The 23,299-nt window shown below is 43.9% G+C and overlaps 1 protein-coding gene across 1 annotated transcript in view; it reads right to left on the bottom strand.

The window, feature by feature from the left end:
- The window catches only part of SLC1A7 (solute carrier family 1 member 7), a 101,551-nt gene continuing 78,252 nt past the window's right edge, over positions 1-23,299 (bottom strand). The window contains exons 8-11 of the mRNA XM_073642631.1: positions 19,353-19,547; positions 18,044-18,178; positions 15,141-15,246; positions 1-1,229 (exon numbers count right to left, since the gene is read on the bottom strand). Of these exons, the coding sequence (XP_073498732.1) occupies positions 1,005-1,229; positions 15,141-15,246; positions 18,044-18,178; positions 19,353-19,547 (661 nt within the window). The 3' untranslated portion in view covers positions 1-1,004. The remainder of the gene's footprint in view (positions 1,230-15,140; positions 15,247-18,043; positions 18,179-19,352; positions 19,548-23,299) is intronic.

The raw sequence follows: 23,299 nt of genomic DNA, 5'->3' as shown, positions 1-23,299 counted from the left end.
TTCTAATTTTTGTGTCTCGGTAAAAATACAGGCAACCAGGAGTCAAAGTTTACCAAATTATACTTTTTTTTTTACAATCGGAAATGGAAAATCTTCTTTGACTGTAGAGGTTGTAGGTCCTTACAATCACGCTTCAATGACTTTCAATACAACATTACAATGTATGGCAATGTCTAGAAACCATTGTGCAACCATCCTACATGACACTTTACGCTTTTAGGCCAGGTTTAAATTACAAAAACATGGCTGTTTCCTTCCAAAACAGCGCTACAACTATCTATGGATTGGGTCTAGTATTGAAGCTCAACTCCATTGAAGTAAATAGAACCCAGTTGCAATACCACACACAACCTGTAAACATATATGGCGCTGTTTTAGAAAAAAAAAATATAGCTATATTTTTCTAAATCTTGTAAACCTCTTTAAATATGGTCTTCGTATGTATTTTCTACCTGCTTAGATAAAAATAACTTAATACCCATGAAGTTTATATTAAAAATGATTAATGGCCCTAAAAAGTACAAGACACCACACAGAAGTGTTATTTCAAGCGGAGGATTGTAGGCACCAGGTTTTTTTTTCTACTCTACACACACAAATAGATCACATTTTATAAAATTTCCTTTACCAAGTGAGGTTAAGCCATGTAAACGTCCTTGTCTTGTAATATTTCTGCACTGCGGATTATGTGGGGGCAACTATGGTGGCAACTGGATGGTATTGAATAGAATGAAAAAAAAAAAACGTCTTGAGAAGAAGTCCCCAACATTTGTCCTGCACATTTATAACCGTGAGATCATTGTAAGTTGGCAGTCAGGTTAATGTGAGTTTTTAACATCATCCTTCGGATAAAGAACCGGGTGTTCCTCTTGGTTGGTGTGATGTGCGCTCTTCTTCAGATGGAGGGGTCCTACAAGGTGATGTGTCAAACACCTTCTCATGCCACCTCCAGGTGCACATTGATATAGGACCTGCTCTGTTCTTCAGGAGACCACACCTTACAGTTACACATTAGTCTCCAGCTCGCTGATCTCTATCGTACAGTGATCTCTGTCTGTGCAGGTATCTGATGGATCCGGAACGTCAGGTTCTGGGTCAACTTGAACTTGGTGAAACTCTTGTACTGTATGAGAAAGGTGAGGGGCACTGCGGCTCTTCACGCACCCGTTCCGTTGGTAGGCCATGATCTGGTGGATACTTATTGGCTTAGTCTCACAAATAAGAGGAACCTGGAAAAACATTAAAAAAAAATTATCTGAACACAGGGAACAATCAGATCACGCCGCTAATAAAAAATTAAATGACCTGATCCAAACTGGAAATAGTAAACCCAAAATATTTAAGGATGCCTCAAATTCAACCCATCCCTTCGTACAAGTGTCCAATATCACGTTCAGGCAAGATTGGGTCAAAGAGGTCATTACCAAAATTTGCAGCTGTACGGAGGGAACACCAGCCTGATTAATCAAAGCAATTATGATAGAAATTTGGCATAAATTGCTTTAAAAAAGTCGCAAAAATGTTTCTGCCAAACAGAATTGAAATGGGCAGAGGTGGGATGGGAAAGGGGCGCAACGGGGTGTGACGCCACCGCTCATCTAATTTATGACTGGAGTAAGATCTGTGACGTGGTGGACAGAGTCACTCACCACTTGTCAGACAATCCTGATTCGCACATGCGCCTCTTAATGAGTCAGGTTTGTCCGTGTCCAACACACCGCCTCATCAAGACCGACGTGAACATCGCTGGTCTTAATGAATTGGGGTCATAGGCTAGAGACATAAACAAATGTCCATACAAAGATTTCTATACATGAACATACCCAATGTCAATTTTGGAGATGGAAGGGAGCACTCAGCATACTGGAGCACTCCTACCTGCTCCTTATCCTGAAAAGAAAAATACATCCACAGGGGGCCAAACTTCAGGTAGATGAGGGCCACATGCAGCTCCTAGGTTACCAGTCGTGGGTGGCTGCTTGGGTCTTCAGTACAGGTGCAGATGAACTTAGAATCTCTCATCTGAGAAAATCAAGTCAATTATGCAGATCACACTCTGATCAAACTTTGGTCAGAATGTGGTCAGATTCTCTCGGAGGAAGAGAAGATGGAAAAAAAAAATGTCTCCATCTTCTCCATTCTGTCAGTTATGTCGTTCGAGTGCAGTCTGATGTTTTCCATGGACTCACTGACTTGATTGGCTGAGTGCGATCCAAATATCAGATCAAACTCAGGCATGCTACAATTTTTTATCTATATTCTTTTATTTATTAATTCTTATTATTTTTTTTTTACAGAGATCCTAAAAGGTCTAAGGGAGACATAACTTTTTTCCCCAGTTACAGGGAAACCAGTCCACTACAGTGACACAAATGATTAGCAGACCTGATCTGAGTTAGCTAGGATCCAGCAGATACCCGGCGATCATCTGATTGCTGGGTTCAATACAAGCAACAGCATTGCGATGCTTCTATTCAGTACATAGTGATCAGTAATGGGTATATTAGTCAGCAAAGGAGAAAACAGAAGTGGTAATAAATAGTGTTGATCGAGCACTAAAATGCTCGGGTGCTCGAAGCTCGGGCCGAGCTCACCGTGATACTCGGGTGCTCGACCCAAGCAACGAGCCCAATGTTAGTCTATGGGAGACCCGAGCATTTTTGCGGCGGCACCCACGGCAGTCTGTAGAAAGCCTAAAAAGTGCCCAAAGCAATAGTGACAGTGCTCAAATGACATGGGGACAGCATGGGGATCGCCCCAGGAAGTATTTCTGACCCACAGGTCACTGCTGTCAACAACGTGGTCAGAGGTATTAAGCCACTTTTACGGGCTCACAATAAAACGTTCAAAAACGAAACTGAAACGGTTTTCCTGTGAAATATGTTAAGGAACATCCTTTCCAGGGTAAAGACTTCTGTATAAGGTAAAATAAATAACCAAAAACAAAAATACTCCTCCACACCTTCGGCTATGTTCACAAGTAGCATTTTTTATGCGTTTTTGCACTTTTGTATTGCTTTCAACCGTGACAAATGCATACACTGGGAAATGTCATTTTAACATTTTACAACCTTATCTGGCCTTGTTCTGTGTGACACATGCATACAGTGCTGAAAAGACATGGGAACAGCATGGGGAAGACCCCTGGAAGCATCTCTGACACCCAGGTCACTGCCTAAAAGTGTGCCCATCAGAAGTGATCCTTGTGCATCAGAAGATGCAGACTTGCAACTATCCCCGTGCAAGTCCTTGTCCCACGGCAGTGTTCAATTGTACCTCCCGCATTCCCTGCAATGCAGGCGCAAGTATGCAGCCTGCCACCCACCCACCCCCAGGCTGCAATACCATACTGCTTGCTTGCTTGCACTTGAAACTGGGCCTTTTAGGCATGTGGAGGCGGAATCTGGCCACCACGTCATGGCTGCGTCGGCGGCCTGGTATCCATACTCAGTCCCCAGCCGCCCGGCGGCCGGGTGTCCACGCTTGGTCTCCAGCCTCCAGGGGGCGGCCGGGTGTCCATACTCAGTCCCCAGCCGCCCTGCGGCTGGGTGCCCACACACGTTCCCCAGCCGCCTGGGGGCGGCCGGGTGTCCATAAGCGGTCCCCAGCTGCCCCTATTTGAAGGACAGCCTAACCACAAACACGTGGACAAGTGAATGTGGCCAGGGATGGTCCATCTGACTGACGCCTTCACACTGGGTTAATATTGTGGAAGCCGGGACACAGTTGGACACTGGGATGCAACACGTCCTCCAGACATAGAGGATTGAGGATCCAGGGTCAATCAGGCTTCAACACAAAGTTCAGAAGGTAGACAGCAGCAGTGGTCGGCCTCCTACACAACGAGTAAATTATTCATTATCATTAGGCCATCCATCTCCTTAGCTTTCCGTCCCTTGGAATGCAAGCGCATGTATGTAGTAGCGGCTAGGCCTGAGGTGGTCAGTGTTTTGGCGCATATCCTACCTCCTCCGAGGATTGCTGGATGTTTTCCTGCTACTATACCAGTTCTATGACTCCAGTTAAAACAAAGCTTCAGGTGATGAATGATGGATGAGGTGGTGGCAAAGGAGAAAGAGCAGGAGAAACAGGGACCATTCACATCAATATCAGGCTAGTCAACCACACATGTCTAGTAGGATATGTTTCTGTACCAAAAGGAGCGGTTCGGCTACACAGTTATAGGGCATACAGTGAGTGCAATGCCTACCAAAAATTTCGAGGCATTCCAATGCCCCTTGGAAGTAACATGGAGGTCAGAGGGCCTTAACTAAACCATTTTTTCCATTTATAGCAACTGGGTCTCCTGTATACTGTTGGCCTAAGCAGTGAATGGAAGTCTTTCCAAAAATTATGAGGAACTGCAATGCCCCTTGAAACAGACGTGGATTACAGCGTACTAAAAACCTTCTACCCATTATTGGGGAGTGGGTCTCCCTTAGTGTTTGCCTATGCATTGAAAAGCAAAAGCTGACTAAAATTAGGAGGAAATGCAGTGCCCGTTGGAAGAGTCGTGGAGGTTAGAGGTAATTAAAAACAACATTTCAAGGCCCCTTGGAAGAGACGTGGAGTTCAGAGTGGTTTAACAAGAAGGTTTTAATGCCCCTTGGAAGAGACGTGGAGGTCCCAGTGGAATAAAAATACAATATCAATGCCCCTTGGAAGAGTGGTGGAGGTCCCAGTGGAATAAAAAGACAATATCAATGACCCTTGGAAGAGACGTGGAGGTCACAGTAGCTTAACAAGATGATTTTAATGCCCCTTGGAAGAGACGTGGAGTTCAGAGTGGTTTAACAAGACGGTTTTAATGCCCCTTGGAAGAGACGTGGAGGTCACAGTATCTCAACAAGATGGTTTTAATGCCCCTTGGAAGAGACGTGGAGTTCAGAGTGGTTTAACAGGACGGTTTTAATGCCCCTTGGAAGAGACGTGGAAGTCCCAGTGGAATAAAAAGACAATATCAATGCCCCTTGGAAGAGTGGTGGAGGTCGCAGTGGAATAAAAAGACAATATAAATGCCCCTTGGAAGAGTGGTGGAGGTCGCAGTGGAATAAAAAGACAATATCAATGCCCCTTGGAAGAGTGATGGAGGTCGCAGTGGAATAAAAAGACAATATCAATGCCCCTTGGAAGAGTGGTTGAGGTTACAGTGGAATAAAAAGACAATATCAATGACCCTTGGAAGAGACATGGAGGTCACAGTAGCTTAACAAGACAATTTTAATGCCCCTTGGAAGAGACGTGGAGTTCAGAGTGGTTTAACAAGATGGTTTTAATGCTCCTTGGAAGAGACGTGGAGTTCAGAGTGGTTTAACAAGACGGTTTTAATGCCCCTTGGAAGAGACGTGGAGGTCCCAGTGGAATAAAAAGACAATATCAATGCCCCAGGAAAGAGTGGTGGAGGTCCCAGTGGAATAAAAAGACAATATCAATGCCCCTTGGAAGAGTGGTGGAGGTTACAGTGGAATAAAAAGAGAATATCAATGATCCTTGGAAGAGACGTGGAGGTCACAGTAGCTTAACAAGACGGTTTTAATGCCCCTTGGAAGAGATGTGGAGGTCACAGTAGCTTAACAAGACGGTTTTAATGCCCCTTGGAAGAGACGAGGAGTTCAGAGTGGTTTAACAAGACGGTTTTAATGCCCCTTGGAAGAGACGTGGAGGTCCCAGTGGAATAAAAAGACAATATCAATGCCCCTTGGAAGAGTGGTGGAGGTTACAGTGGAATAAAAAGACAATATCAATGCCCCTTGGAAGAGTGGTGGAGGTCGCAGTGGAATAAAAAGACAATATCAATGCTCCTTGGAAGAGTGGTGGAGGTCGCAGTGGAATAAAAAGACAATATCAATGCCCCTTGGAAGAGTGGCGGAGGTCCCAGTGGAAAAAAAAAGACAATATCAATGATCCTTGGAAGAGACGTGGAGGTCACAGTAGCTTAACAAGATGATTTTAAAGCCCCTTGGAAGAGACGTGGAGGTCACAGTGGAATAAAAAGACAATATCAATGCCCCTTGGAAGAGACGTGGAGGTCCCAGTGGAATAAAAAGACAATATCAATGACCCTTGGAAGAGACGTGGAGGTCACAGTAGCTTAACAAGACGATTTTAATGCCCCTTACAAGAGCCATGCAGTACAGCATGTTAAAAACATTATTCCCATTATTGGGGAGTGGGTCTCCCATAGTCTTTGCCTATGCCTTCCAAGCAAAAGCTGCCAAAAATTAGGACGGAGGAACTTGCAATGCCCCTTACAAGAGCCATGCAGTACAGCATATTAAAAACATTATTCCCATTATTGGGGAGTGGGTCTCCCATAGTCTTTGCCTATGCCTTCCAAGCAAAAGCTGCCAAAAATTAGGACGGAGGAACTTGCAATGCCCCTTACAAGAGCCATGCAGTACAGCATATTAAAAACATTATTCCCATTATTGGGGAGTGGGTCTCCCATAGTCTTTGCCTATGCCTTCCAAGCAAAAGCTGCCAAAAATTAGGACGGAGGAACTTGCAATGCCCCTTACAAGAGCCATGCAGTACAGCATATTAAAAACATTATTCCCATTATTGGGGAGTGGGTCTCCCATAGTCTTTGCCTATGCCTTCCAAGCAAAAGCTGCCAAAAATTAGGACGGAGGAACTTGCAATGCCCCTTACAAGAGCCATGCAGTACAGCATATTAAAAACATTATTCCCATTATTGGGGAGTGGGTCTCCCATAGTCTTTGCCTATGCCTTCCAAGCAAAAGCTGCCAAAAATTAGGACGGAGGAACTTGCAATGCCCCTTACAAGAGCCATGCAGTACAGCATATTAAAAACATTATTCCCATTATTGGGGAGTGGGTCTCCCATAGTCTTTGCCTATGCCTTCCAAGCAAAAGCTGCCAAAAATTAGGACGGAGGAACTTGCAATGCCCCTTACAAGAGCCATGCAGTACAGCATATGAAAAACATTATTCCCATTATTGGGGAGTGGGTCTCCCATAGTCTTTGCCTATGCCTTCCAAGCAAAAGCTGCCAAAAATTAGGACGGAGGAACTTGCAATGCTGGCAACACGGACCACGGTCACCCTGGAGGTATAGTGGTGGTGGAGGCGGAGGATAAGGAGAAGAACAAAAAACAGCCGAAATGAGGAAGCGTATACCCACGTGTGGGTGTGAAGCGGTGCATGGGAATACACCTCCCGAAATAACACAGTGGATTTGACTTTATGTTACTCTGCTGTCATTTGGTGGTGAATTGATGAGAAGTCTGGCCCAATCCAGCCCTTGTTCATTTTGATAAGGGTCAGCTTTTCAGCATTGTCAGTTAACAGGCGAGTGCGCTTATCAGTTATAATTCCCCCAGAGGCACTAAAAACACGCTCCGATAACACGCTAGCAGCAGGGCAGGACAGGACCTCCAAGGCGTACAGAGCGAGTTCATTCCAAGTGTCCAGCTTGGATACCCAATAATTAAAAGGCACAGAGGAATCACGGAGGACGCTGGTACGGTCGGCAAGGTACTCCTTCACCATCTTTTGAAACTTTCTACTCCTTGTGAGAGTACCCCGCGCCTCAGGGCCTGTAAGCTGGGCGGGTCTCAGAAAACTGTCCCAGAATATTGACAGTGTTCCCCTGCCTCTGCTGGATTGGAATTGCGTCTCTCTCGCCTGTACGCCTTGGTTGGTCAACGAACTGTGACCTCTGCCGCTAGCGTGTTCAGCAGCAAGGGCCTTCTGGTACTGCCCCATTTTTGTAGACCTCTCCACCTCAGGAATAAGAGAGTGAAAGTTCTCCTTGTAGCGGAGGTCTAAAAGTGTCACCAACCAGTAATGACTGTCACCCAACATTTTGACAACGCGAGGGTAACGGTTAAGGCAGCGTAACATAAAGGCAGCCATGCATGCCAGACTGGTAACAGGCAAGACTTCCGTGTCCTCACCAAGATGACGACTGACCATGCTCTCCTCCTCCTCCTCCCCCCTGTCCTCAGGCCACCCATGCTGAACCAACGGTATGACAGTTGTACAGGTACTACCATCTACAACGCATGATACCAGCTCCTGTTCTTCCTCCTCCTCCTCCTCTCCCTCATAGTCCCCCAATGCACGTTTGGATGAGATGAGGCTGGGCTGTGTGTAATCGCCCGCTACAGCTTCTTGATCCATCTCATCATACTCTGGCTGCAATGCCTCCTCTTTAATTCTCTGCAGAGAGCGTTGTCCACGTGTCCGTTGTCAGGTGGACTCTCCCAGTAACTGCGTTGTTGAGGGCACGGCAAATGTTTTGGGACACGTGCTTGTGTAGTGCGGGGATGGCACACCGGGCAAAATAGTGTCGGCTGGGGACCGAGTACCGAGGGACGGCCACAGCCATAAGATTGCGGAAGGATTCCGTCTCCACCAGCCTAAAAGGCAGCATTTCCAACACAAGCAGTCGTGAAATGTGCGAATTTAGGACTGTGGCCTGTGGGGCGTTTGCTGCGAATTTGCACTTTCTTTCAAAGGTCTGGGATATGGACAATTGAACGCTGCGGTGGGACGTGAACGTTGACTGAGAGGAGGGGGCATCTTTGCATGCAGTAAGGACAGGGGATTGCCTTGCACGCACAACAGGGGGCTCTCTTACATGCACAACAGCAGAAGAAGAAGTGGTGACACCCGCTGACACTGGTTGTGGACCCTGGGGTTCGCCCCACAAAGTCGGGTGCTTTGCTGACATGTGCCTGATCATGCTGGTGGTGGTCAGGCTGGTAGTTTTGTCACCCCTGCTGATGCTGGCCTGGCAGGTGGTACAAATGGCCTTTTTGGGGTTATCAGCAGAGTCTTTAAAAAAATTCCAGACTCTGGAAGACCTACCGGTTGTACTGGCAATGCCCCTCGTGTTGGTGTTACGGGGAACGGTTGCCCGCCTTCTGTCTGCAGCCACCACACTGCTTCTTTCTGCCTGTTGGGGTACTCTGCCTCCCTCCCCCTGTGTGCTGCTGGCCTCACTCTGCGTGTCCTCCTGCCACGTTGGGTCAGTTACTAGATCATCCACCACCTCCTCCTCTTCCACTTCTGCACCACGGTCCTCCTCCTCACTTCGTGGCAATTGTGTCTCGTCATCGTCCACCTCTTGTGACAAATTGCCAGCGTCGCCTTCCTGTGGCCGTGGCTGTTCAAATATTTGGCCATCGCTACACGGGATCTCTTTTTCCACCACTTCAAGCGGAGCAGGCAAGGGGCCCAAATATGGAAATGGACCAGTGAACAGCTCTTCAGAGTGTCCAAGTATGGGATCAGTTGCTGTCTGACGACACTCGGCATGGTGGGAGGAAGGAGCATCAGGGTGAGGAGGAGTATGCGGTCGAGACTCACGGCTACTAACACTTGACCGTGTGGAAGACAGACTGGAGGTGGTGGTGCCCAGGTGACTGGAAGTATTATCTGCTATCTAATTAATAACCTGTTCACACTGATCAGTTAGCAATATTGATGTTGTTGTGTGCTTCCCTAGTAATTTGGTCAAGAACTGGGAGCGAGAAGATGTGGCTGTTGGTTGTGGCACATTTTCACCTTGGCCACGGCCCCGTCCTCTGCACGCACCATCACCAGAACGTCCAGTTCCACGTCCCTTGCCCATTGTAAATTAAGTAAATTAGCTTACACTCGCACTATCAATGGCAAAAGGGTAATAAAAAGGAGAAGATTAGAACCGTGGAAGAGGAAAACCACAGTTCTAGTTCTCTGGCCTACACCAGAATCTTTTAAACATATATTTGTGTCTGAACAGTCAGCGAGACACTCAAACTGTTTTTTTTATGGAAAAAAGGCAAAAAAGTGGATAATACAGAGATTTGAACCGTGGAACTGCAAAACCACAGTTCTAGTTATCTGGCCGAAACCAGACTCTTTTAAACAGATATATTGGTGTCTGAACACTCAACTTTTTTTTTTTGGGGGGGGGGGGATACCAAAAGCTTAATAAGACAGGTATTTGTACAGTCTGACTGAGGACAAAAAAAAAAAAAGAGGATTTAGATGAAAAAAAAAGGATTTTTCCTGGCCCCTGAGACATGGGCCTAAGTCTATCAATTTGAGAAGCAGCACACAGGACTGTAATGCAGTGTTTGTTGGTATAACCACTGCGTCTCCTATACAGCCTGCCTGCCTGACTGCCTGATATCTGGGATGGATATTAGTCCTCAGAAGGACTGTCTGTTTGATTTTGCAGGCTTTAGAGACCCTACACTACCTATTTCGCAGTACAAATCTCTCCCTAGCTCAGCAGCACTGACCCTACACCTTCTGTTCCGGAGCGACTGTGTCCAAGATGGCGGCACCCGGTTTTAAATACTCGAGGTGACGCTGTGCGGCCAGCCAATCACTGTAATGCCCACAACCAACATGGCTGCGGCATTACAGTGACTGGCTGGCAATCCCTGCATGTTCATTGGCTCTGTAAAGAGCGCCAAACATGCAGGGCGGAGACCCGAGCTCCGCCCGAGTAACCCGGAAATGCTCGGTGCTCGCCGAACATTCCGAGTAGTGTGATGCTCGGGCGAGTACCGAGCAGTGTCGAGCATGCTCGCTCAACACTAGTAATAAACCATCTCTGTCTTCTCTAAGTCTCACAGCTGAAGACCTGACCTGCCCCTTCTATGTAAACTTACAACTGAGTAGTTTTAAACCCTCCTAAAGCTGCACAAATCTGTGGCTCTTGGTCCTGGTGAGATTGAAAGGGATGCACAAAATTAGAAAAAACATATGTACTCTTTAAAAAAAAAAAAGATATATATATATATATATATATATATATATATATATATATATATATATATATATATATATATATATATATATCTCAGTTCACACCTGACCAGGGATTGTGTCTAAAACTGCATTATTGAATGTGTGTGTGGACAAGGGTAGCGCCTTTTATTTTTTTAACACAGGTATGTTTTTCTAATTTTTCTCAAACTATTTAAATAGAAATACCATAATAATATAACTGTAAAAGAGATGTAAAGGCCAAATAAAAATTCACATAAAACTTTTTGAAACTTGAAATTTTGTTAATTTGCGTCTTATACTAAAGATGCAATGCATTCTCCGAGAAATCAGTTCTATGTTTGTGAGACCTTTATACTCAACTAATGAGAGATTCACCAAAGGCAAACCACTTCAAAGACCCCAAGTACCCCAGCCGAGCCGTACTGACTGAGCCAGTGTTCCCTTGTTACTGAGCTCATTAATACCCGGCCCCTCGTTTCCTTCCTATCCCACCCTGCAGATTGCACTTAAGAGACCAAATTAACTCCTGCAACAATTAAGGGATCAGTGTTGCTCACTACAAGAACGATGATGTCACCAAACCCAATCCGAAGACGGAATCTAGGGGATAAACGGGGCCATCCATCGCCGGAGATGTAGGGTTACATCTGAATAGTAGATGCTAAAACAACTGCTGAACTGGATGGAAAAGGTTAACATAAAGATCTCTTGATTTCCCGTCAGAGACGCCCAAAGTCAAAGAATTTCCAGATTTCCGTTCTAACTCACAACAGGTTGATAGATCAGTAAAAATAGTCCCAGACGTGAGGAAATAAAAGCGCAGGCCCAGATGGAGGGGAGAGAGTGAGAAAAACCTTACAAAGGGAGAGATATATCTACAAGGGGATGAATCGTGAGCTCTGGAGCAGAAATGATGAGGGCAGATTGCCGGAGTAAGATGGAAATACACTTGCTGAAAATCATTTCTATGAAGCATGTTATTTCCCAGCCCAGATCATCGTTCACTTCATCCCAAAAAACTGTATGTAAATCTTACAATCTCATGTTATTGGATGAAGCAATCACGTGATAAGCTCATGTGACTCCTCTCGAAACAGAGGAGAATGAGGGAGACCATGTTCAGACTTAAAGGGGTTCTCCACTTTTGGGGACTTTTCTTTTTTTGTTTACTTAAATCTATATATTTGGGGCTAAAAATCATTTTTGCAATTGGGTTTCATTAATTTTTGCAATTGGGTTTCATTAACAATTTTGTACCATTCGGCTTTTACAGGCCTTTTGTCCACATGCACATTTAACTTTAATGTGGTCCTTGGTCTGAGTGGAGAGGAGTTCAGAAAAAGAAAGGTAAAAGAGTTACAAACTCTCCATCATAGTAAACTCATGGATTCTCACTTAAAGAAGAACTCCCATCAAAGTTTTCATCCTCTTAAAAGGGGTTGTCCAGTCAAAAGTGATAAGTCTGCAGTTACTCTGTGTGATTGCAGACTTATAAATCCCCCCAGCGCAGGCACTGTGCGCTGCGGGGATTCGCCGGTTTCAGACTCGGTAAGGGATGGTATGTATAAGTTATATCAGTGGGCGTGGCTTCGCTCTCCATACAATTGTATTGAGCCAGGCCACACCTTCTAGTCGGACGCGCCCACTGGCGGTCCACGTCACTAGACGGGGCATGGCATCACTTAATACAAGTGTATGGAGCAAGGCGGCGCTGATTGACCAGGTGCATGTATTACTTATACATACCCTCTGTTACAGAGTCTGAAACCAGCGAATCCTCGCAGCGCATATTGCGTGCGCTAGGGGGATTCATAAGTCTGTAATCACACTGAGTGACTGCAGACTTATCACTTTTGACTGGACAATCCATTTAATATATTGCAATCATCATATTATATAGCACTGTGTACTTACAATTGCTCATTTTGCCTTTCTACCCAGCTAATTATTCTGTTTTCTATTAGGTCTATGACATCACAAGATTAAAAACAGACTAGCTGAATCCTTCTAAGGTCTATGACAGGAGGTCAGTTTTCTCTGTATGAGTTATAAGTCACTGCAAAAGTCCATGGCAGGGGGAGGAGGGAGCAGCTGGGTCAGATGAAGAGGGGAATGATAAATGCAGGAACAAGAGACTTCCTGTTTCTACATAGAGCAGAGAAAAGAGAAGAATTATCTGAGTAGAAAGGCAAAATGAGCAATTGTAAGCACACATTGCAATATAATATAATGGCTGCAATATATTAACAAAATAAAAACTTTGATGGGAGGAGTGCTTCTTTAACTCAGTTATAAGAGGCAAATGGTGCAACATTTTTAATGAAACCCAAAAGCAAATAAAAAAAGATGATTAGCCCAAAATACATGAATTTACCGTAAACACTCAAGTATAAGCCGAGTTTTTCAGCACATTTTTTGTGCTGAAAAAGCCCCCCTCGGCTTATACTTGGGTATATACCTGAGTATATAGAGATTCTGTTGGTGGATAGTGGGGGAAGTGTTGCGGTGGCGGAGGAGCAGGTTGCAGCAGCAGAGGAGCGGGCACGTGCAGTAACTGCTGCTGCAGCGACCACGTGTGCCCGCTGCTAAAGGGAAATGAATATTCCCTCTTCTCCACGCCCATGAGTGTGGAGATGAGGGAATATTCATTTCTCTTTAGTAGCGGGCACGGAGGAGCGCTGAGCAGCGGCTCCTGCTGTCAGTGCCCGCTACTAAAAAGAATGCATATTCATTCTTCTCCACGCCCATAGTCCCAGCGTGGAGAGGAGTGAATATGCCGACAGCAGCAGCTCACAGCAGTGTCTGAGTGAGCATGGCTGTGACGCCATGCACTCTCAGACGCTGACATGAGATGCAGCTGGAGAACAGGACGCAGAGCTGGAGCAGAGGTGAGGAAGGAAAGTGAGTATAAGTGTTATTTTTTTTGTGTGGGTGGTGATGGGGCCATACATACCAGGATTGGGGTATGAGGGGGCCATACATACTAGGATTGGGGATGAGGGGACCATGCATACCAGGATTGGGGGATGAGGAGGCCATAGATATCAGGATTGGGATGAGGTGATGAGGCAGCCATGCATACCAGGATTGGGGATGAGGGGGGCATGCATACCAGGATTGGGGATAAGGGGGCCATGCATACCAGGATTGGGGGATGAGGGGTGCCATGCATACCAGAATTGGGGGATGAGGAAGCCTTAAATACCAGGATTGGGGATGAGGGGTACCATGCATACCAGGATTGGGGATGAGGGGGCCATGCATACCAGGATTGAGGATGAGGGGGCCATGCTTACCAGGATGGGGAAATTTACCAGTAGCTGCTGCATTTACCACTCTAGGATTATACTCGAGTCAATACGTTTTCCCAGTTTTTTGTGGTAAAAGTAGGTACCTCGGCTTATACTCGGGTCAGCTTATACTCGAGTAGATACGGTAAGTAAAAATCAATAAAAAAATAAAATTGTCACAAGAGGTGGACAACCGCTTTGGCCAAGAGAAGTTCACTGATCATAAATTGAGCAGAATCAATCACTTTACTAATCTAAATCACTTTGAAAATGTGAATATTTCTAGTTATAATCCCACATATTGCCAGTACAAAAAAAATTATCTGGAAAGCCGTTAAACTCCTTCATGATCGGGTGTTTTTACAATTTCGCACTTTAATTTTTTCCATACTCTCTTACAAAAGCATTAGCTTTTTATTTTTCCATCTAAATTGCCGCATGAGGACTTTTTTTCTGCTGGATAAGTTGTAGCTTTGAATGATGTCGTCTATTTTACCATTTAAAGCAATGAAAAAAAAATGCAAATTCGCCATTGTTTTTAGGGGGTTAATTTGTATGGTGTACAATGATCTGGCAACATGATTCACCAGGTCGGTATTACAGAAATACCAAACTTATATAAGTTTTTTTTATATTCTAGTGCTAACATAAAAAATGGCAATTTTGACGTTTTGATTGTTTTCCGCTTGACGTTCTTTACCCTATGATTTAATTGATTTTCATCGAATGGGCACCGGAACAGTCGTGTTGATCGGAGAAAGTGCCGAAAAATGACTTTAGAGCTAGGTGTTGGCTGTATAACACAGCCGGTACCTGCCCTGTATGGAGCTCTTTATTCTGGTCCATACATCAGCACCTGATATGTGATCTTAATGACAGTGACACACAACTTATATATACATATATATAGCACATGCATAAACAGAAACACACACATATGCATATATGTATACACCTACTGCACATATAGTATATACAATATGCTTAGTTTAGGAAATACATCCTTGGTATCCAGGGTCCAATGCCCATTTCACCCAACCATGGCATTTTGTATAGCTATTGCACACATGTACAAGTTAATAGATAACAACATTTTACCTTTACCTCTTCGTTCTGCTTGGCAAAGTCTTTCCTGCAGATATGTGCCATGATCCCGGCAGCCAATGCATCTCCTAGGACATTAATCATGGTGCGGAAGCGGTCCCTATTAAAATACAATGACTGCTCATTACTCAGTATATTATCACTTTTGTGTCTGTTTGTACAAGTGGTTTTTGAGTCCTTTTATACGTATTTTATAAATCTCGTGACATTCTGGAATTGCAATGTGAAAAAGGAGCAATCAGCTCACCCCTCTGGGTGCACGGCAAAATACTCCAGTAATAACAGTCCAAACCATAACCGGCACTCACATCTTCTTAAAAGAATTGCTTTATTGATCCAGTCGTATTAAAGGCACAAAAAAAATGGTTGAACACAACAGCACAAAAATTCAAGGCAGACAAGAAATATTTGCTGCGCTCCCAGGCAACATGTTTCAGACCTGCATGGTCTTTTATCAAGCCTGAAAAAGGACCATGTAGGTCTGAAACATGTTGCCTGGGAGCTCAGCGGATATTTCTTTTCTGCCTTTTAAATTTTTGCGCTGTTGTGTTCAAGCATTTTTTGTGCCTTTTATATTACTGGATCAATAATTCTTTTAAGAAGATGTGAGTGCTGGCTATCGTTTGGACTGTTGCTAGTCTGGAATTGCAGTTATAGACACTATGAGGGGCATATGTAGTTGGCAATCTGCGGAGATGTGTGGCAGTCACTGTTGACACGAGCAATGCTGAGGCGTTGATGGAGAACTTATGGGGGACATCAGAGGCTAAAGCACATACGTGATACCTGAGGCTGGCATGCACAAGATCATCAACTTTAGAGCTGTGCCATGTAGATTTTTTGGCTAAAAGTTATGGATAATTGTGTATTGGGTTGGTAAGTGTTTCTCTAAATTTTTGCTTTCAGCTTTGGTTCTAAGTAAAGATTAATAATAATAATCCTGTTATATCATTCATCACGTACCCCTCACTTACTCTGAAAAGGTATTTGGTTGGGTAATAACCAAGAAGGGTAATATTAAAATCACATATAAAATTCCGCTCCAGTACCATGTGGCGTGACATCTGTATTACTGGAGGCAACTGCTGTATAGTTGTGCTTGAATTAATCACAGGATCAAAGTCCAGATATTCCGCTTTATCTGTATATTATATAAATATTTATTCTTCTGCAAGAACGGAGACGCAGAAGAGAAGATTCTGCATAGAAAAAGCTTATGGAATAAACTGCTGGTTGTCCTGTTATTACTTATCAGTGTTGCATTTAGTGAATTAGCGGAGGATTCTAGTGTAGTAGTAACTATTTGTAGAGATTCAATATTCACTGTTGAATGGATTATTGAACTTTTTGTGTCTTATGCTTATATGGCGCCTCTTCCACTTTGCAACATATTCAGGGTTTTTTTGTGTGTTTATTTTTTTTTCCTATCCTCACTTCTTAAGACGACTGTTTTCTCTGAGGAAAATGGTCCGATTATTCTGATCAGAATTTGATCAAAGCGGCAACAGTTTCTCGGATGTGGAGAGAAAATTTTTTTTTTCCCCATCTTCTCCATTATGTCAGTCTGTGAAAACTGGACTGCACTCGGATGTCATCCGAGTGTGGTCGGTTTTTTTCAGACCCCTTAACTTACATTGCTGATCCACATTTGGATCAAAGTCAGACATGTCTCTAATTTTTGTCTGCGGACCGGCTCTGTCTGAATAACAAAAAATCAGACATGTGCATAGCCGCAAAGAATATAATAGGTACGCGTGCTATCCATGAAAACCAGTCATGTACACGAGCTCTAACATGTCTGGCATCTCTACCTCTGTAGATTCGGGATAAATGATCGCTGCGTCCGGCGGAGGAGGAAGTGTTGTTAGACCATGTTCACACAAAGTTTTTTTTTCAGGTGGGTAAAAACGTCAAGGTTTTCAACCAGAAACCGCTTAAGGGAACAATTGCATTTTTTTTTTAATCCCAAGGTGTATTCTATAAACACGTAGTTAACGTTTTTACTGTCATTTTCAAAAACCTTTTTGGGGCATTTTTTAAATGTTTTTCTTATTGTTTTTTTGGGGTGATTTTCAGATGTTCTTTGATAACCATTAGGCAATGAAAAAAAACGCTAGCATTTTTGCAGCAGAAACAAAATCTGGGGGAAAAAAAACTTCTGGGCACTTTTTTTTGCCTTTCCACTGATTTCTATTGTAAAGTATTAAAAAACATCTGAATCATCAGGTCGGCTCACTTTTTGCATTTTTGGCCTGAACATATGAACAGCAAGTTGGTTTTACATAGAGATGAATAGGAATATTCTTGCCAGTATTTTCTGAGAGCATTTTAAGGAATTTTTTTCAACACATACCCGCTCCAAAAAATGCCTGAAATATACTCATTGTGAACATACCCTTTGAGCCTCCTATACTTTATACACAGCACTTTTTCAGCGCTGTTGGAAAAAGGATTTTTTTTTTAAACTCCACCAACTTAAAGGGGTATTTCCATCTCCAAGATCCTATCCCAATATGTAGTAGGTGTAATAATATTAGCAAATACCTCCAATTAGAAATGTAGTATTGTTTTTCCAATTCGCTATGTCTTTCCTTTATCTACAGGTGTATTGCAGGACCTTAGGTATCCATGGTTACCACCACTGATATAGTGACAGCTAGTTGCTAGTTGTCATAACCATGGATACGCAAGGTCCTGCAATGCCTGCACATGAGTAAAGACATAGCAAATCAGAAAAACTATACTATATTTTTAATTGGATATATTTGCTAATATTATTATTACACCTACTACATATTGGGATAGGATCTTGGAGATGGGAATACTCCCATTTAAGTCATTTTTTAGAGTAAACTTTTACCAGTAATCTAAGAACAATTTACACTCGGAATACTCACAGCGCCCAGTCTACGGCTATGATCAGGGTAATGTCATCTGTGGGCAGGCCAACAGAGGTCAGCACAATCACCATGGTTACCAGGCCGGCTTGGGGAATCCCTGCTGCCCCGATGCTTGCCGCTGTTGCAGTAATGCTGAGGGAAAGCAACAAGACATAACCAAGTCATTTTAGCCTAAATATCACTGTTGATAAAATAGGAGAGTTCAGGCCCTCCTTTTAGGACTTCATGGAGAATGCTCATTTTTTTGGGCAGGGTTTAGTTAAGCCCCGCAATTTTTGACTTGTATCATACTTGAATTTTCTGGGATTGTTTCCAAAATTTTAGAATAGTCCCAATAAATACCTTTTTTTGGCTGTTTGTAGCATAAAAATTCTGAATAATCAATGAAGTAAAGAAACTTTCTGATACATAGAAACCATCAACAAGCAGGTCTTATTACATTGTCATCTTAGGGTATGTGCACACACGTTGTGTTTTTTCTGCACCAAAATTTGCACGAAATCTACTGATAACTTTTCTCTGGCAGGAAACAGCTGCGTAAAAAACGTGCGTATTTGCTGCGTATTTTGCTGTGTATTTTTGACCACCCATTACTTCCTATGGGTGAAAAACGCAGCAAAATACGCGCGTTTCTGCTGAAAAAACGCTGAAAGAAGTGACATGTCACTTCTTTCAGTATTTTTCTAATCAGTGAAACTACGCAGCAAACAAAAAAGCAACACGTGTGAACAGTGAATTCTGTTTTTTCATACACTTTGCTAGTACTGCCAGACGCAGCTGAAAATTTACATAAAAATCTGTTGCAAATACGCAGCAAAACACAACGTGTGTGCACTTACCCTTGATTATACCTTTTACATCCCAACATGCTTAGCCCATAGGAGATCAGTTTTCATTATGTAGTCTTAAAGGGTTATTCCCAAAATCTTAAATTATACTTTACCCATAGGATATGGGATAACTTTGTGATTGCAAGAGGGCCGACCACTGGAACTCCCAGTGATCCTAAAAATGGGGCTCTGGGACCCTGAAATTGGACACTGCAGAGGAATCCAACCTCCATTCCCTATTGGACTGCCATAGGCAGCCGATAACAGTACGGTCGAGCATAAGGACCTCCGCGACATTGAAGACGAGGATCTGCAGGGTCCTGAGCCCAGGTTCCAGTGTCCTGTTCTCAAGATCGCTGGGAGCGGTCAGAGCCCGATCAATCAGTAAGTTATCTTCAACACTATGGATGGGGGGTAACTTATGATTTTGAGTACAACTATAGAAATAAAAAGAAAAGTTTTTTTCTTAGACCTACCTGATAGTAATGATCTGGCCAAAATCAAGCTCATAATTGTTCACTTGTGCGATAAAGATGGCAGCTACTGCTTCATACAAGGCGGTCCCATCCATGTTTATAGTGGCTCCAACAGGCAGCACGAACCTTGCGATACGTCTGTCTATGTGATTGTTCTCCAGAAGACACTTGAATGTTATTGGCAGCGTGGCAGAACTACCAAACACAAATACTTTATCAAAGTGCATCAGTGGCAGCAGTAGTGGTTAGTAGAATTATGAATGCAGCTCTAGTGTATAACACAAGCTGTAAACTCAGAATCTGGACATAGCAGACAACTACGAGTAGGATGAAGTGGAGGAGGACAATGATTAGCCTTGATTAGCACTGAGGCTGCCTTCTCCTCCTTGCTGGTAAAGTCACACCCCTCAAAAGGATTGGACAGAGACAGAAGAGGTCCCCTGTGTAAGGACAATATTTTGGCCCTTTGCAATACAATAATGTGTCTGACAGAAGCTGTTTGCTGCCTTAGAGGTGGAAGTGGACTCCCTTACCTTTTGGGCCCCTGTGCAGATGCACGTGTTGCCCAATGGTATGTCCGCCTCCAATATCCCCCAATGAGCTGCTCTACCTGCCTCCTCCTTGCTTGGTCTGCACCCTCTTCCTCAAAACTGCATGTTCCCTTGGCCACTTCCCGACTGCCGGCTCCCAACTGGATATTCCTCTTCTCGTAGGTATGACTGCACAATGCACAATACAAACACTTTGGCTCCCCATCGCTCCCCCAAACCTGCCCTTTTTGCTTCAGCAAGAGCTATTTATTGAGAGAAAGGCAGCTCATACGTATGGTTATTATACTGTATATAATCACCATTGATTGTTAAATGATTATTCCGGCTCCAATCACTTTTGCATTGAGAGATGAGTGGTGCATCACGTCTACAGAGCGCTGCCGGGACAAGTGTGTAATCGGCACGTATCGTGTACCTTACCTATTTATCAGAACAGGTTCACGACACCAGCTGATGGCGCTTTCGTCCCAACAGGTATCTATAGATATAATGTCATTGGCGCTGCTCATCTCCTAATACGGAAGTGAACTTTGCCGGAATAATCCTTTTAAACATGTTATTCCAAGTTCTGTGCCATTTGGACAACCTTAAAGGGTTATCTGTCTCCATTCACAGGCATATTGGGTGGTGAGAGGTATTGGTGAGATCTACAGAGACATGTCAGGACGCGTGCACCATCAGCAGGTAATGTGCACCTGTCCTACTCTATGGTACAGGACAGGTGCAGCATTCCTGTCGCTCAAACTCGTCCCTGCAGGTCTATGTAGACGTGGCGTCACAAGCGCTCTTTGCCCTTGGTACAGCAGTGAGCTGAGCCACAATAACCCTTTAAAAGGGTGGTCCTCTACTTGGACAACCCCTTCTCACGCCTCATGTTTGGCACTGTTAAAATAAAAACACCTATATTCGCCTCCAGTGCCGGCGCTATTCCAGCGGTGTCGGCACTCGCATTCCCGGGGCTCACGTGAGGTTGTTACATCACACAAGACCTGGTTTGGGGTGAGCTGGACCGCAGAGTGAAGGCAAAAGGGCCAACAAGTGCTAAGCATCTCTGGGAACTCCTTCAAGATTGTTGGAAGACCATTTCCGGTGACTACCTCTTGAAGCTCCTCAAGAGAATGCCAAGAGTGTGCAAAGCAGTCATCAAAGCAAAAGGTGGCTACTTTGAAGAACCTTGAATATAAGACATATTTTCAGTTGTTTCACACTTTTTTGTTAAGTATATAATTCCACATGTGTTAATTCATAGTTTTGATGCCTTCAGTGTGAATGTACAATTTTAATAGTCATGAAAATACAGAAAAATCTTTAAATGAGAAGGTGTGTCCAAACTTTTGGTCTGTACTGTACATTACTGTCATTTACCATATATAAGCCCCGTTGTACCTGGCGCACTCCTTACAGGCCTAATGTCAGACTACGCTGATGATTTATAGTTTGCTATTACTTAAATGATGGAAAATGTTAACGGAAAGAAGCGCGGTTATCTATGTTTATCACTGGTTAGATGTCAGGGTCGGTACCTGTGTAGTGATCCACCATTAATATAAAGCATCTGCATGGCAGTATCTGCAGACTATTATGCAATTTAATACATAACAGAGACGGCGATATTACTACAGACCACTGACATTGTGTGCCAGGAGCTAATTAAGGTAATTGCTATGGAATCTTCACAGAATTTCTCCATGCAGCTCACGATATAGGAGATGGATGTAAAATAAAAAGGCCGAATGCACATTGTGTCTGTGCCCCTGTGCCACTTCTCCCATGTTGCAAAGGCAAAACTGTCTCTGCTAGCAGCCTGGGAAAATGCACTGTTTGGACCAGCGGCAGGACCTTGCCTCTGAAGGGAAATGACAATCTTCAGGAGCACATCGCTCCCCGGCAAAACCAGGAAGTTGGGGGCAGGAAGCACGACGCTCCTGCAGATATAACTTGAGAAAACTCCTTTACGTCTTTCTTTAACATACTGTACAGTGGGTACGGAAAGTATTCAGACCCCTTTACATTTTTCACTCTTTGTTTCATTGCAGCCATTTGGTAAATTCTAAAAAGTTCATTTTTTTTCTCATTAAAGTGCACTCTGCACCCCATCTTGACTGAAAAAAAAACAGAAATGTAGAAATTTTTGCAAATTTATTAAAAAAGAAAAACTGAAATATCACATGGTCATAGGTATTCAGACCCTTTGCTCAGACACTCATATTTAAGTCACATGCTGTCCATTTCCTTGTGATCCTCCTTGAGATGGTTCTACTCCTTCAATGGAGTCCAGCTGTGTTTAATTAAACTGATAGGACTTGACTTGGAAAGGCACACACCTGTCTATATAAGACCTCACAGCTCACAGTGCATGTCAGACCAAATGAGAATCATGAGCTCAAAGGAACTGCCCAAGGAGCTCAGAGACAGAATTGTGGCAAGGCACAGATCTGGCCAAGGTTACAAAGGAATTTCTGCATTACTCAAGGTTCCTAAGAGAACAGTGGCCTCCATAATCCTTAAATGGAAGAAGTTTGGGACCACCAGAAGTCTTCCTAGACCTGGCCGTCCAGCCAAACTGAGCAATCATGGGAGAAGAGCCTTGGCGAGAGAGGTAAAGAAGAACCCCAAGATCACTGTGGCTGAGCTCCAGAGATGCAGTAGGGAGAGGGAGAAAGTTCCACAAAGTCAACTATCACAGCAGCCTTCCACCAGTCGGGCCTTTATGGCAGAGTGGCCTGACGGAAGCCTCTCCTCAGTGCAAGACATATGAAAACCCGCATAGAGTTTGCTCAAAAACACATGAAGGACTCCCGGACTATGAGAAATAAGATTCTCTGGTCTGATGAGACGAAGATAGAACTTTTTTGTGATAATTCTAAGTAGTATGTGTGGAGAAAACCAGGCACTGCTCATCACCTGCCCAATACAATCCTAACAGTGAAACATAGTGGTGGCAGCATCATGCTATGGCGGTGTTTTTCAGCTGCAGGGACAGGACGACTGGTTGCAATTGAAGGAAACATGAATGCGTCCAAGTACAGAGATATTCTCAATGAAAACCTCTTCCAGAGTGCTCTGGACCTCAGACTTGGCCGAAGGTTCATCTTCCTAACAAGACAATGACCCTAAGCACACAGCTAAAATAACAAAGGAGTGGCTTCAGAACAACTCTGTGACCATTCTTGACTGGCCCAGCCAGAGCCCTGACCTAAACCCAATTGAGCATCTCTGGAGAGACGTGAAAGTGGCTGTCCACCAACGTTCACCATCCAACCTGACGGAATTGGAGAGGATCTGCAAGGAAGAATGGCAGAGGATCCCCAAATCCAGGTGTGAAAAACTTGTTCCAACATTCCCAAGAAGACTCATGGCTGTACTAGCTCAAAAGGGGGCTTCTACTCAATACTG

Source organism: Phyllobates terribilis, unplaced genomic scaffold (genome assembly GCF_046119375.1).
Source record: "Phyllobates terribilis strain yellow unplaced genomic scaffold, ASM4611937v1 Scaffold_8__6_contigs__length_399053987, whole genome shotgun sequence".
NCBI classification, from domain to species: Eukaryota; Metazoa; Chordata; class Amphibia; order Anura; family Dendrobatidae; genus Phyllobates; species Phyllobates terribilis.
Note: the sequence above shows the minus strand (reverse complement) of the source record. Positions and strands in the feature narration are given on the sequence as shown.